The sequence below is a fragment of the Cyrtonyx montezumae genome, unplaced genomic scaffold (genome assembly GCF_038088225.1).
Source record: "Cyrtonyx montezumae isolate F1298 unplaced genomic scaffold, pur_monq_1.0 scaffold_8, whole genome shotgun sequence".
Classification (NCBI taxonomy): Eukaryota; Metazoa; Chordata; class Aves; order Galliformes; family Odontophoridae; genus Cyrtonyx; species Cyrtonyx montezumae.
The window spans coordinates 10,174,007-10,187,543 of NW_027072089.1; the positions used below are offsets into that span (position 1 = coordinate 10,174,007).

Below are 13,537 nucleotides of genomic sequence, written 5' to 3' on the forward strand. Positions count from 1 at the left end.
CACCTACCCCATCACAGACAACTGAATCTAGATTCTTGCAACATAATTTTCACAAGCATACAAGACATGAGAAACAACAGAAGTGAATATCTACACGGGAGTATGCTATTTTCAAACATGAATACATCTCAAAACACTCCTGGCATCTCTTTTTAAAAAGATGCCTGGTGAACTTGAATGACTTGCCCAGGGCCACACAGTGGCAACACCAGTCTGAGAGCACAGTTGTTCCTAGCCTCAAGGCTTCAGCAAAATCAGACTTGGAGCATCACAGTTGTTTTGTCTCTTGCATATAATACCATTATGAGCTCCTTGTTCTTCTTGAGAGAAATGGAAAGGAAGAAGGGAAACAAAAAATCTATCAGAATTATAATAAAAAAATATTCTAAACCTGCAGTTCAGGCAAACAACTTATGCCTGTCCTCCAAAGGCTGACATTTTTCAGAGATCTCACTGCCAGCAATTGTAAGAAAAACCCAAGTTGTGTGTGTGATTCTGACTGATGAGGCACACATTCCCATTTAAATTCTTCAAATGTAAACAGTGCATATTATAACCATTCTTCTTCACTAGGATGTCAGTGTGCTAAGTAACACTGGCATAAATGGAAATATGTCATAGAACCTGGATTTGAGCCAGAGTGAAATTTTAAGTTTTCTTTTATGAAATGTTTTTATCTGAAAGTATTAAAAAACCTCCTAATAATTTTCCTATCAGTGCAGGTAGAATTAGTTTCTGAGTACCAAAAAAGGAAAGTTATAACACACAAATGCAAGTCCTTCATTTCTTGAAGAGATGAGCCAAAGAAAAAGGAAAGGAAAGGAAAATAAAGAAGAAAATACAGAGGTTAGTGCCCACCGACTCCTGATAGGGGATCGAGATGACTGTTTCAGAATGCTCATGTGTATGTAAGGGCTTTCTTAGGGCTTAGACCAAACACTGAGAGCACAACAGCAGGAAGCTTACTTTTAACTTAGATAAACTTTTCCCTAATGAAAGAATCAAGAAAAGAAATATAATTTATTTATTTACTTTTACATACTGCTGAATGTTGACAACCACATATATAAATGTATTTAAACTTTAACGGGTTCTTCCTCCCTGCCTAGTTATTTAGGCAGACAATTATATCACTGAAAATCAAATTCTGATCTACTCAAACTGATAAAAATTAAATCTTCCAGGAAGAGTGGGTTTTTCAAAGCCCACGCTATTTTCTATATATACTGTATACCTCTACATTTAAACAGGATCTAGCTATAGTTTCTTATTGCCATATTTCTGTGGCAGAAATATGATGATAAGAAAATGACAGATTAATATACTACAGAGAATATTTTCATACAGTAAATTATTCAGATAAAATATTCCTCTCTGGCTTTTGTTCAAAGAGGTTGATTTATCTTCGTGCTAAGGAGCCCACACAAGACCTCTGCAGTATTTCATAGTATTGTAAAGCTGGAACAGACCATTAGGATCATCTATTCTGATCTCATGCATAGCAGAGGCCAAAGAACCTCACCCAACAAATTCAAGGATATAACTCACAGCCATAAGCTCGCTCATTCTCTCAAGGTTAACATCATTGGTGGGCAGAGGGTCTGCAAAAAGGTCTATACAGCATTTAAATACCATTTATGATCTATCTTGCAAACTCCTGAGAATTTATGGGTCTAAGACACAGAGAATTTGTAGTGACTACGGGTACATGAGGTAACCAACCAGGTAACTCCAAACTCACTGTGACCTTCGGGGAAGAAAATTACCCACTGTTAGGAAGTTCGTATGAAAAAGGTATAAACATACATACAAACACATGCATGTATGTACCTGAAAATGGACACCATGAGAAAACCAGCTGCTGAAACCTGAGAATTAAAAATGGTGCCTTTCTGATAAAAACAAGACTGTCCCAAACAGACCTCCTGCTCAGGTGCAAGCTGCCTGTTAACACAGTTCCATGGAAAAGCACTGAGGACAGTTACTCAGCTAGCTTTAAATCACGATTGGATTTCACTCTAAACAATGTCCACTGGTTCAACCACAGCATACCAGCTTCATGCAGGAATAAGTGGATGAGATGCAAAGATCTGTGCTACATACGAAGTCAGACTGGTAGATCACGTTGGTCTCAAACAGCTTTAAAACTAATACTAATCCTCTCTCTCCAGTGTTTACCTTAATCCTCCATTAATATTTTAGTGTTACCAAATGCAACGGTGTGATAATACAGCACCTTCCCCTCTAAACCCACTGAAGGAATGAGGTCCTGCAGAGCCACAGCTGACCACAGCAGGAGAATGAGTAACGGGAAGGGCTCAGGAAAGCCTCTGCTGCCACCTAATGGTTTTTTTTTTCCTTCGAGAAAAAGCTGAGGAACAAAGACAGGTGGATGCATTCAGCTCCTAGAGCACAGAATAGGCAGAAAGGTAACGAGGTAGGAGCACACTGCTTAACACTGCCACTATCCCCTCACCACAGTGCTTTCATTTTACAGCCAAAATTCCAGCCAAGAAATAATAACAAGCACGTATATTTCTTCCCATTCCGTAAGATCACGGACTGTGGTCAGGGTGGTTTTAGGGTAAAAATAAAACAGTTCAAATCTTTCATTAAGTCATATTTTTCTACATTTTGAAACAAGGCGTATTTCCAAACTCACATTTTTCACACAGCTTCTTTGAAGAACAGCCTTCAGAACCAAACTGTATTCTAGCAGTGGGCTCATCAGCACTACCAATAAACACTGTAAGTTGTTTTTCCATTGCAATTACTGAGGCACAAAAATAAGTTAAAAAGAAAAAACTAAAATAAAAAGAACCCACATTCTCTTCTCAAAATATTGGCATTGACTGAAGAGCATAATGCATCAAATGTACTTTTTTTTATCTTACTATACAAAAACCCAGACAGTTCTTTCACTTTCCAAACAATAAAATTGAGGAAGAAATACTTCAGTGTGACACCATTTACCTTCAAGAAAACACATGTATCTTCCTTACCACTAGTTGAAAGGTTATGTACATATAAAACAATCTACAAAGCACAATGGAACATAGGACACGTTTCCTAAAAGGATGAATTTTCAGAGAAAGATTTGAAGGAAAGAAAAACTGCACAGTATTCTTGAGAAAGGGAATCTGAAGCATTTTATCTCAAATACCCTAAAAATGCAATTACACCTTAAACGACGGGGGAAAAAGCCTACCCAAGAGAAAAAGTCGCTTCAGTGCCCACACTGTTCTTGCTCCCAATTAGTGCTACAGACACTGGTGTAGCAGTGAAGCAGGGAGTTAACAAACAGCTTCTGGAGGACAAATGCCTGGGGTCAGAAAGGAACTTCCCCAAAGAATAGCTTTCTACTATCTGGGGGAATTCTTGCAGCTTCCAACGAAGCCTCTGGCAGAGGCTCACAGTGAAGGTTGCTCAACTTAATGGATCACTAGTCTGTTTTCTACCATGCTTTCTCACACAGCTAGAAAAGTTCTTTTCTAAGCAGTTGTCAGAGAAAAGTCAATAATCTCCAGGATGGACTTTGACAGACTGCTACTGCATTCTCCACTAAGAAAAAAAACATCCCACAGCCCCTCCTTGGAATTCACTCTAGCCTAAAGACGAAGTAAATCTGAGAGATCGAGGCACACTCTTGGGGATTTCAAATCCAGGTAAGATTGCTGCTCAGCATCCATAAAAACATAATGGACTGCTCAATTCTAATGCTGTTCCTACACAGTATATAAAATTGTTTGCTACTTCCTCCCCAGGAGTATCTTAACAGATATATGGGCATGTATGGCAGTGTGCAAGAGAAAAGCAAGATCTGGTTCCTTATGCACAGTCCCTAAAACAAAGACCAAAGTTTTGTCCAATATGAGGCCAGAGGCAGACAGCTGTCTGAAAAAAGCACCATTCATATGCAAAAGCAGGATGTAGGAGGAGAAAAGCTGCATCACACCTTACCTTCCCAGGCCAAGGATAGGTAGGATAACAAGTCAAAGTTTAGTCCTGCTCATTTCCTCATCCTTCAAGTCACCTCCTAATCAGATTGCAAAGTGCCATTCCAGCCAATAAACTGTAGCCTTTCCTAAGGACAAGTACCTTAGTTTGCTTATTTTTATGAATGATCTCTGTCACCATGGAAACAAACAGAGCACGAGAATTTTAGGAACACGACTACCAGTGGGATCACTTCTGGATCCCATCACAATCACATCACTGTCACTTCGTACACAGAACTTTTCCAGTGTTAAGACTCATGTTATCAGACTGCAGGAGTCACTGCATGGGAATTTTAAATGACAGAATAAGCTAAAATAAAAATAAAAAAAGGACAAAGGAAACAAATGAACCAAACTGTTAAATAATTAAAACACGGGCAGACATTCCATCCTTATTAGTGAGTTGGCACTACTCCAAGCAGGACAAGTTTCAGATCGATGACAGAGAAATCCCCACAGAAAAGATCCCTGCTCCCAGTGATGAATGAACTTTTGATCTTCAGGACTTTTTGTTTGTTATAGGTTTCCTCAATGTCTTTAGCAAGACACTGCATGTAAAAATAGTGGATGTTCTATAGAACTTCGTGAAGCATCTATTAAAAGACTGCCAGTAATTCCACAGTGCCAGGCTGACCCGTATGCCTATATTCCCTATACTCCTTCCTGCACCAACAAGGGTCAGCAATGTTTAAAGTAATTCCTATTTAACACCACTTGAAGACAGCAGCAAGAGAAACTGAAGTGCTGTTAAGTAACCTCACAGACCTAAACCCACATTACCAACTGCTTTCAGACTAGCATTGAACAGGAATAAAGACACAGGTAAATCATAAGCAATTTGATGAAAAAAAATGCAGTCAGTAAAAGGACATTGCACACTACAGTGCAGAGACAGCAAGGAGGAACAGGGAAATGGGATGAGCAGTCAGACTGAGGGAAGCTGTTCTGGCAGAGGGAGCAGGTTATGCAATAGGAAACAGAGCAGACAAGCAGGAAGGAAGAACCAGAGCTGCAAAGGGCTAACTAAATCCAGAGCACTTGCCACAACATGCTATCACTAACACTCTGGTAGACCCACAGGGCTGCTTTGCACAGAGCAGCGAGGAGAAAAAATCCTTCTGAATGAGGAGAAAGAGAGCAAAGGGGATGGGGAAATGGAGCTCTCACATAGATGCTGACACTGTGACAGGAAGATCACCACTGAGTTATACAGATGGCAGGCAGTCACCAGCAGCTGGCCACAACATTTTAGGGCAAGTTTTTGAGAGAAAAAAAGAAGTAGCTCATCTTTTTCCTGCTAAGTAATTTACAGTTCAGGTGGAATAACGGCTTTGCACTCACTTATGCTACGCTCCAGGGCCTCAGCATTCTACAGTGGGAATGCAATGTGTAGTTAGAAGAACGTCCTAGACATTAAGGAAATACCTTGCTGTCTGCTTGAAAACCTGTTCATATAATTAGGCAAAACCCTATGTGCTAATGCTTTAAAGTGCTTTTTAGATGCTTTATGCTTATCTATACGTATCATCGTGTCTACAGTTAGCATACTCTCCTGTCCCTCCAATTATTTCCCAATTTGCTTTGGCCATTTTAGTTCCACATGGCTTTGGCTCCAGACCATAGACAAAAGCAATTACCCCTCAATTATCCGTTTAAATAGCCAAGTGCTGGGCGGGTAGCCAGGAGATGATGATGAATTAATTGTCTTTCTTCTGATACCTACAACTCTATGTACTTTATAGTCCCATATTCTTGAGAAAATTCCCCTGCTTTCAAGGAGACAGATAAAATGCCATCCTCAGCACACAGGCAGAATTCACATCTGATTTCTCAGAGCAGAGCTGGAAGTGGATTTCTGTATTTGTTATGGTATATTCATACCATTACCAACTCATCAGTCAATACAGATGGCATGTTACACCCATTCAAAACAAAAACAAAAGCAAAGCAGACTTATCCTTCAAATGGATGTCCTTTCTACCTCTACAGAAGATGCTGAGTTTGGGTAAAGACAGTTCAGCGATTTACAGAAGTTAAGTGAGCAGTGCAAATAGCTGTTCTTAGTGTGCACAGGTGATAACAGAAGGCTTAAAGTTCTAGGAGTATTACAACTAAGAGAAATTGCCTAACAAGTACTGAGAGCTAATTCTTTTTTCAGTCACGCTAGTACAGCTCGAACAACAGATTGAAGTTAAATTTAGAAGTATATAAATTATTGAACTTTGACGTTTTTATTTGCATTTGCAACTGATTTTTAACAATGTCACCTTCAAATTCCCAAAGGATATGAGGATGCAAGCTTTAATAAATGTAGATGACTGAAATTTGGTGGCTAACTCTGGAATTTAAGTGTATTCTTACCCTCAGTGTTTCGCTGGACTGGACCACAGAACAACCAAGAGTATTTTGGGTACAGGGAAGACATACTTAAACCAACTCTGCACAGCTCATTTTGCTGTTTACACTCCCTATAATGTAGTGACATCTAAAAACATTTGCATAACACAATGTTATTTCTGAAAAAGGGAGAAGAATATGATCTTTAGACAGTATAAATGGATAGATGGCAGAAATCACTTTAAATGTACCACTGTGGTACATTTAAAGCAGATGTCAAGACAGTCACATGAATGAGATAACTGAATCTGCTTAGAAATTTGGGGTAATAAATTGTTCCAATATTCCTGTGAAATGGGTAAACATTATTTTTATTAGGATTATTATTTTGCAGGAAGCAGTAAAACTAACTCACTCCAGTGTGCAGAGAATCAGATTAACTGGTACATTCTGTGCTACAGATGTTCTACATTTCAAAATGTAAAAACGTGATGAAACACTACAAGCCTGCTTATCTTCAAAGTCATTTATGCTGTTATTTCTGTTAAACAGATTCCCTCACTTTTCCAGATTTCTCACACTGATACTTATTGCAGCTTTTATTACATCTTTGACTAAGTTCAACTACAACAGCATAGCCTCAGTATCTGCACTGGCTTGCAGCCATGCCACCTTCATCCAGAAACAGATAAAACCCATTTCAAAAGGACTGAAGTGAGTCAGTAGGAAGGAAGATGGCAGCTTCCTAAAGGGAAATACGATGCTAAGAGAAAGGATAATTTCATTTCAATAGGAGGAATTCTCTAAAAGAAATTCCCATTCAAATGAAAACCTAGTGCTTGATTTTGTTCTGAAACTTTCAAAGCATACATCAACACAAAGGCACAAAAAATCTATTGTGGTATTTATCCACGAGTAAGCAATTTTAATCTGTTGTCCCTGACGTCCAACTCAAAACTCCTCTCTATGTTTTCTAGCTGTTTATTCTGCTCTTTTCAATTAGGTGAAGGAAAAGTTTCTCTCTTCTGGATTATTAAACAGTTTCAGTGTTTCTATATGGCAGTCTTTATTCACCCAAAAGATTTTCATTTTAACAGCAGCAGAGTAAGAAATCCCTGTAGCCATTATTTACCTCCCCGGAGAACTGAGAGGCTTTGCCAGTGTTTGTAAAGCATCTGAGATCCTCTAAAGAAAGGTTACCGTAGGTTACAAGGCTACCAGAAATCATGGAATATCCTGAGCCAATTCTTGCCTGCATGTTGGCACTTATTCCTATCAGCAGCTCTCTGAGCTTCATGATCTATATTCCTATCAGCAGCTCTCTGGGCTTCATGATCTAAGAAGCAGATTTACTCCCTCTTTATTCTACCTAACACTACCACCCTCTGTTTGAATAGCTTAAGTTCACAATTGCTCTGAGAGGTTTTTATAGCTTCCATAACCATTTTAAGAAGAGTTCTTTGTTCTCGGGATGGTTTAACTGGAGAGGGCTTGAGGCAACTCAGGGATCGCGGCCAGATCAGCAGAGAGATAAAGAAGAGAGCTTCTTTTCAGAGCTTTTCGGAATCACCACGGCAGTACTGCTTACTTTGCTATCTTCGCCTGCCCCCTAGTGAGCTTTGACTTCCACTCCACCTGTACAGTCATGTGGCTGCTTTATAACTGCATACAAATGTACTGAAACACCAAACTTTTCTTTCTGCTTTCTTCAGAAGTGCTCTCTCACTGAGTATGTCAGAAAGTAAATAGCATTCTCCAGCCCTACAGCGTTAAAATGCAGAAAGTTTTACTTGACAGGGAAACACTCTCAAAACTGGCTCAACCTATGAGCACTTAAAATGTCCAAGAAAATTTATACTTGTTAATTCATATTTCTTCATTATATTATTTTTATTTTACAGCTCTGAGGGCTCTTTCATGAATCATCCTTTAATTTTGGGGGGAAAGAAAATAAAAAAAGGATTTATTGTGTTTGCTGCTTACAGATCATCCCAAATACCACAGTACATCCTCTACTGTAGTCTGAGAGAAAAAAGATGCAGTTAGACCTTAAAAAAAAAGCAGAACAAAACAAAACACCAACCTAATTACTAGCCAGTGTACTTACATGGAGGAGGTCCCTTCATGTTACTGCATTAAACAGTGGCTAGTCCAGCAAACATTAGAGTGTGTTATTTAATAAGAATGCTTACCTAAATGTTTTCAGAATCATGCTCTTGGATAGTTGCAATCAAGAGAAGAAACAGACATCACTTACTGTACAAACTCTGCATGCCTTCAGATGTAAAGCAGCTTCTATCACATCCTTCCTAAGAAAATTTTAGCCCAGGGCTATTCCCAAACAGTAGTTGTACATGGTGAAGTTCAAAAGGAATAAGATACCTTCACAGCAACAATGCTTCTAAAATAAAATAACAATCACAACAGGATTCTTTGCTACTACAAAACCTAGTAATGAAACTTGTCAAAAGCTGGAAATTAAAACTGTAAATGGGAGAGGAACAAGAATGCAGAAATATATTATCAAAAGCTGTTTCAAAATGAAATGGATACTTTCCCTCAAAACAAGAGGGCTATGCAGGATACTTGGTTACAGTTCTATGGAAACTGAACTTATCCTATACTAATTAGTTGGACATAAGAACAAGTCAAGTTTAGCAGACCGAATGATGCTACTCAAAACCACCCAAAAAAAAACCCTAAAAATTTTGTATATTTCCTGATGGCATTGTATAAACAAAAGGAAATGAAGCCCAAGAGGAGGAGATGAAGATGATTTCTACATGGTCAGGGGAGTGAAAATCAAATCTTGTAAAAGAGAACTGAGGGAGCTTTGCTTATTTGCTTGTTCCATGTTCACATGTACATAAATCAGCTAAGAAAAGAGTAGGAATGAAGACAACAATTACTGTAAGTGAAAAGTTAACATCATAACACCAGACAGTAGGTACAAGTCTGTAATAGCTTTACTGTAGTCCATCTCATTCTCTATGTTAAAAGGATTTACTTTATAATCCTAGCTTCCACAGGATGCTACCGCTGCTAAAACTAAATATTATGGTCTAGAAGCTGTTTTCCAGTTGCATTATATAATTTAACAGTAACAATGACCATACAAGTTGCATCAAAGTAATTTTCCCTCTGGACAACATATTAAGTAAAGCCCTTTTGGTTACTGAATGAAGTGGGCAAAGTAACTTCAAGGCTGTAATTGGAGACTAACATGCAAGAGGTGCATGACTGAAAGAAAATATGAGATTTACTAGCAGTATAATGCATAGACCTTCAGAACAAACCTGCACAGTGAAGCTTAAATTGCCTTTCACCCCTCAAAATATGAACACAATGGATACTGAAGTTTATGGCAAAGTAAGAGAGAGCATCTGCACAAGCAGAGAAAAGCAGAACTGGCTATACCCATTTCATTACAAAGCTGACTGTTAAGATGAGTTTCCATCCAGGAATTTTGACTGTACATAAACCTTGGTTCGGTTGAATGCAAGATTTGTAATGAATGACAACTATTTTCTTCAAGGGCTCTCACTCCACACACACAATTCAAGATTTTTTGAGTTTAGAAGCTTTAAGTTTTGCCTTCTTTTTGCCCCTTTCTCCCCAGTGAAGACATTATCATAAATCTAAGAACAGAAATAGGAGGCCTAATATTTATATTTGAAAAGTAACTTTGCACTGCATCTGCTACTGTACAGGACCATTAGAAGAAATTAGAGATTTAGACCACTCTAGCTTGTACATGTCCAGACTGAAGTACCCTTGGAGAGCCTGATTCCCAGCAGAGAAACAGAAAGCATTTAAAAAAACTGTATCCCTTAACAAGTGTCTCAAGCTCTGCACTCAAAATAATTAGCATTTTTTAAAGTCTTGCACTGAACATTAAATAAAACGCACACAGGGAAGCAGTATTAGAAAGAAGTTATTTTATTCACTTTAAGAGGTCTTCTACATCTTATCCAGCAATACTGAAGTTTTTACAAAGTAGCAGGATAACAAGCACAGGAATGTAATTAGGCTTGGTTGTAACAAAAGCTGGGACAATGTTAGCTTGGTATTTGTATTTTCATTGAATTTGTTATTGAAGACAATGAGGTGAGTGGAATGAAATCACTCTGTAAAGCCAGAAGAGCAACAGATGCCACAGTGAAGACAGATACTGATTATAAATAAACCTAGGTATACAGGTCCAGGATTAATCTGTAAGATTCAGGATGCAATACAAAAGAAAGAATACACTCATAGGAATTACTTACTGAAATTTTCCACCAGGTCAAGGGCAACGTGAGTAGCAATATCCATTCCAGTATTTATGTAAGATTGGCAGTTTTTCAGAGATGAGAGAGAGGAATTCACAGAGCTGAATGAGATTCTTGTGCCCCTCTGCATCTTGAGAGTGTTACTCTAGAAATAAAGAGACAAAAAAGTCTGAATGCAGTTTACAGCCAATGAATTTTGGGGAGAAAACCTAAGCACAGGTATATAACCATAAAGCACTGTAACAGGACCACTGAAGCATCAGAGAGCAAGGATGAAGTTCCCAAGTGTCAGTGGAACTGCAATTCACCGGAGGTTTTTGATTCCCTTCTTATTCAATATTAAGTTCAACTACACTACAAAAAAGCAACTTCCAGTTTTCTCCTGCTTTTTGCTATTGCAAAACCTCATAGACAATGTTAGCTTGAAAATTACTGCTCGATTTCTGATCCAAAAAAGTCCACATGCCCAAAAGATTGCCTGTTTTCTAGACACATTATCAGTTAACAAAAAATAAGACTTCTCACATCAAATTCAGCCTCTCCAACTACCAGCCTGTTACAACAGATATTGCTAGGAAAAAAATAAATAAAGGGGAGCTGCTCTAACAGTATGTTTAACAATAAATCATCTAGCATCATTTTTAAATAAAGCCCACCTAACTAGTGGTGCCTGCTTTCCCCAGAGTTGTCTCAAACTTCATTGTTCGTAGCAGTGTTACACTGACACAGCATTGGGTCACAGAAGAATCAGGTTTGTCTTTCCTACCACTGCCTCCTCTGATACAGACCCACAACCTGAGATTAACTGCTTCTCCTCTGTTATTAATACAAATTCAAGTGGTTTGCTTACACTATCCCTGTCTGCACTGTTACATCAGTTGGTGGTTTCCTCTCAAACTTTCAACTTCTGCTCTTCCTTCTCTATGCTTTACAATGCTTGGAAAACATGTAGGTATTCTAAGAAACAAGGATGTGGTGAACAGACCTTCATAATGATCCAGGAGATTAGAAGTTCCACTAACCTTTAAACACGTAACTGTTTATAAAAGCAAGTCTTGTACAGACAGAAACATTCCATTAATTTATGTAAATGGTAACTAGGATTTTTCAACAATTGCACTGGGATCATACTGGGGAGCAGGGAGGGAAGAGAATCCACAACCAAAATTGAGTTACAGTAGAAATCATATCTAAGTGGTGCACAAAATAACAATAGGATGAGTTGCTGTATCAACAGTAGCCTTTGAAAGGCCAAAATCCAACAGAGATCTGCAAAATGTCAAAACAGAAAGGACAAAGCTTTGCCCAAGCTTTTCATACTTTTATCTCTCTCTACCACTTACCCTGGGATTCCAGAACTACCTCTTGCACTCATCCAAACATGAACAACATTGCCATGTTCCTCACAATCATGCAAATTACAAGACCTGAACACCTGCTGTCACATTGTATTCCCTTCCGATGTTTTCTTTCACGTCTTTTTTTTTTCTGCTTCATAAATATGTTTGGTCACTTAAGACTATCATTTATCCCACTGCTTTTAGGTTCCCATTCAGCATACCTTGAACTTCTGCATTACATATGAACTGCCCCTCTCTCCCTTCTAAAGGAGCATCGCGCCAGACAGGAGGCAGAAGGCTTCAATGCATGCTCCAGCTGGCCCAGCTCATGCTCTCTCTGTCAAAAGTCAGTGACTGTCATCTTCAGGAGATCTTTAGAGGCTGTCAAACTGACAGCAGGAGACACTCGAAAGGTTCCTTAAAGACTTCTTTGAAAGTTAAACGAGAAATCCTTTAAGTTGTTATGGTTAACTTTTTTTTTTAAGCAGCTGTTTGCCATCTTACTAAAACTGAAAGAAATCTGTGATCCAAACTATATACACTGCAAAATAGCCCCACAAAATTATGTTAGCAGCTTTATCTTTCTGGGCACATTTAGTACTTCAGAGCTAATGGCAGGAATCTAATTCACTTCTCAAACTTGGTAAATCTCATTCATTGAGCAAGGTTGCTGTTCTTTTAGGAAATTTCACAGATAAACCCTGAAAGACAAGAGTCTGGGGAAAAAAAAATAAAGTACTAAAAAATTAAACAGGCTTCTTCATTCTCTTCATATTTGTGGAAGCACTGACCAAACTATATGGGAACTACAGCTGTTATTTACACAGATAAATCATACCACTGCATCTCAAACTGACTTTTTGAAGGCAATTTAAGTATGCTCAGACAACACTGTTGTTGCTGTTTACATCTCACTTCTGGAAAACATAATGAGGCAAACTAATCTGAAAAAGAGACCAAGTGAGAGTAGCAAGGCAGGTTTGCCTTTTTGCTTTCTTTTGACAAAAAGCAGTCGTTTCAGAATCACAGAGTGCCTTGAGATGGAAGGGACCCCAAGGATCACCCAGTTCCAGCCCTCCTGCCACAGCCACTGCCGCCATCCTCCATTCTCTTCTCCAGCCTGAGCAAGCCCGGCTCCCTCAGCCTGTCTTCACAGGGGAGATATAATCCAGCCAGGACTGCTGAGAAGAAACCTGAAGTTATATTCCGAGCAAATGTCCCAACCTCCCCATGCATCCTCCTCGCAAACCCTACAGCAGAGATGAAGGCGACTATCCCATGCTCTTCTCCACAGTGCCCAGTGACAGGACATGGGACCTCCTCCCCACGCCACGCAGCCAGACCCTCCTAACGCTGCCCCGGCCCACCAGCAGCTCACCTCGTCCCCGCCGCCGAAGCCCCGATGGAGGCAGCGGGGCGGAGCGGGCGGCGGAACCGCCTCATCATCCCGCGCCTCAACGCGCGACGGCGCGGTCACGTGACGCGGGCCGGGCCGCGCCCCGCGGTGGGGTTTTGGAGCTGCCCGTTTTCGCTTTAGGATTTCTTCCTCAAATCGCCTGAAAACGGGCGCTCAGAAACAGGCAGCGGGGCT

The 13,537-nt window shown here is 39.5% G+C and overlaps 1 protein-coding gene across 1 annotated transcript in view; it reads right to left on the minus strand.

Annotated features, from left to right (window-relative positions):
• The window catches only part of NSMCE2 (NSE2 (MMS21) homolog, SMC5-SMC6 complex SUMO ligase), a 127,393-nt gene extending 114,014 nt beyond the window's left edge, over positions 1-13,379 (minus strand). The window contains exons 1-2 of the mRNA XM_065753465.1: positions 13,325-13,379; positions 10,604-10,749 (exon numbers count right to left, since the gene is read on the minus strand). Of these exons, the coding sequence (XP_065609537.1) occupies positions 10,604-10,736 (133 nt within the window). The 5' untranslated portion in view covers positions 10,737-10,749; positions 13,325-13,379. The remainder of the gene's footprint in view (positions 1-10,603; positions 10,750-13,324) is intronic.
• Between the last annotated feature and the right edge of the window lie 158 nt (positions 13,380-13,537).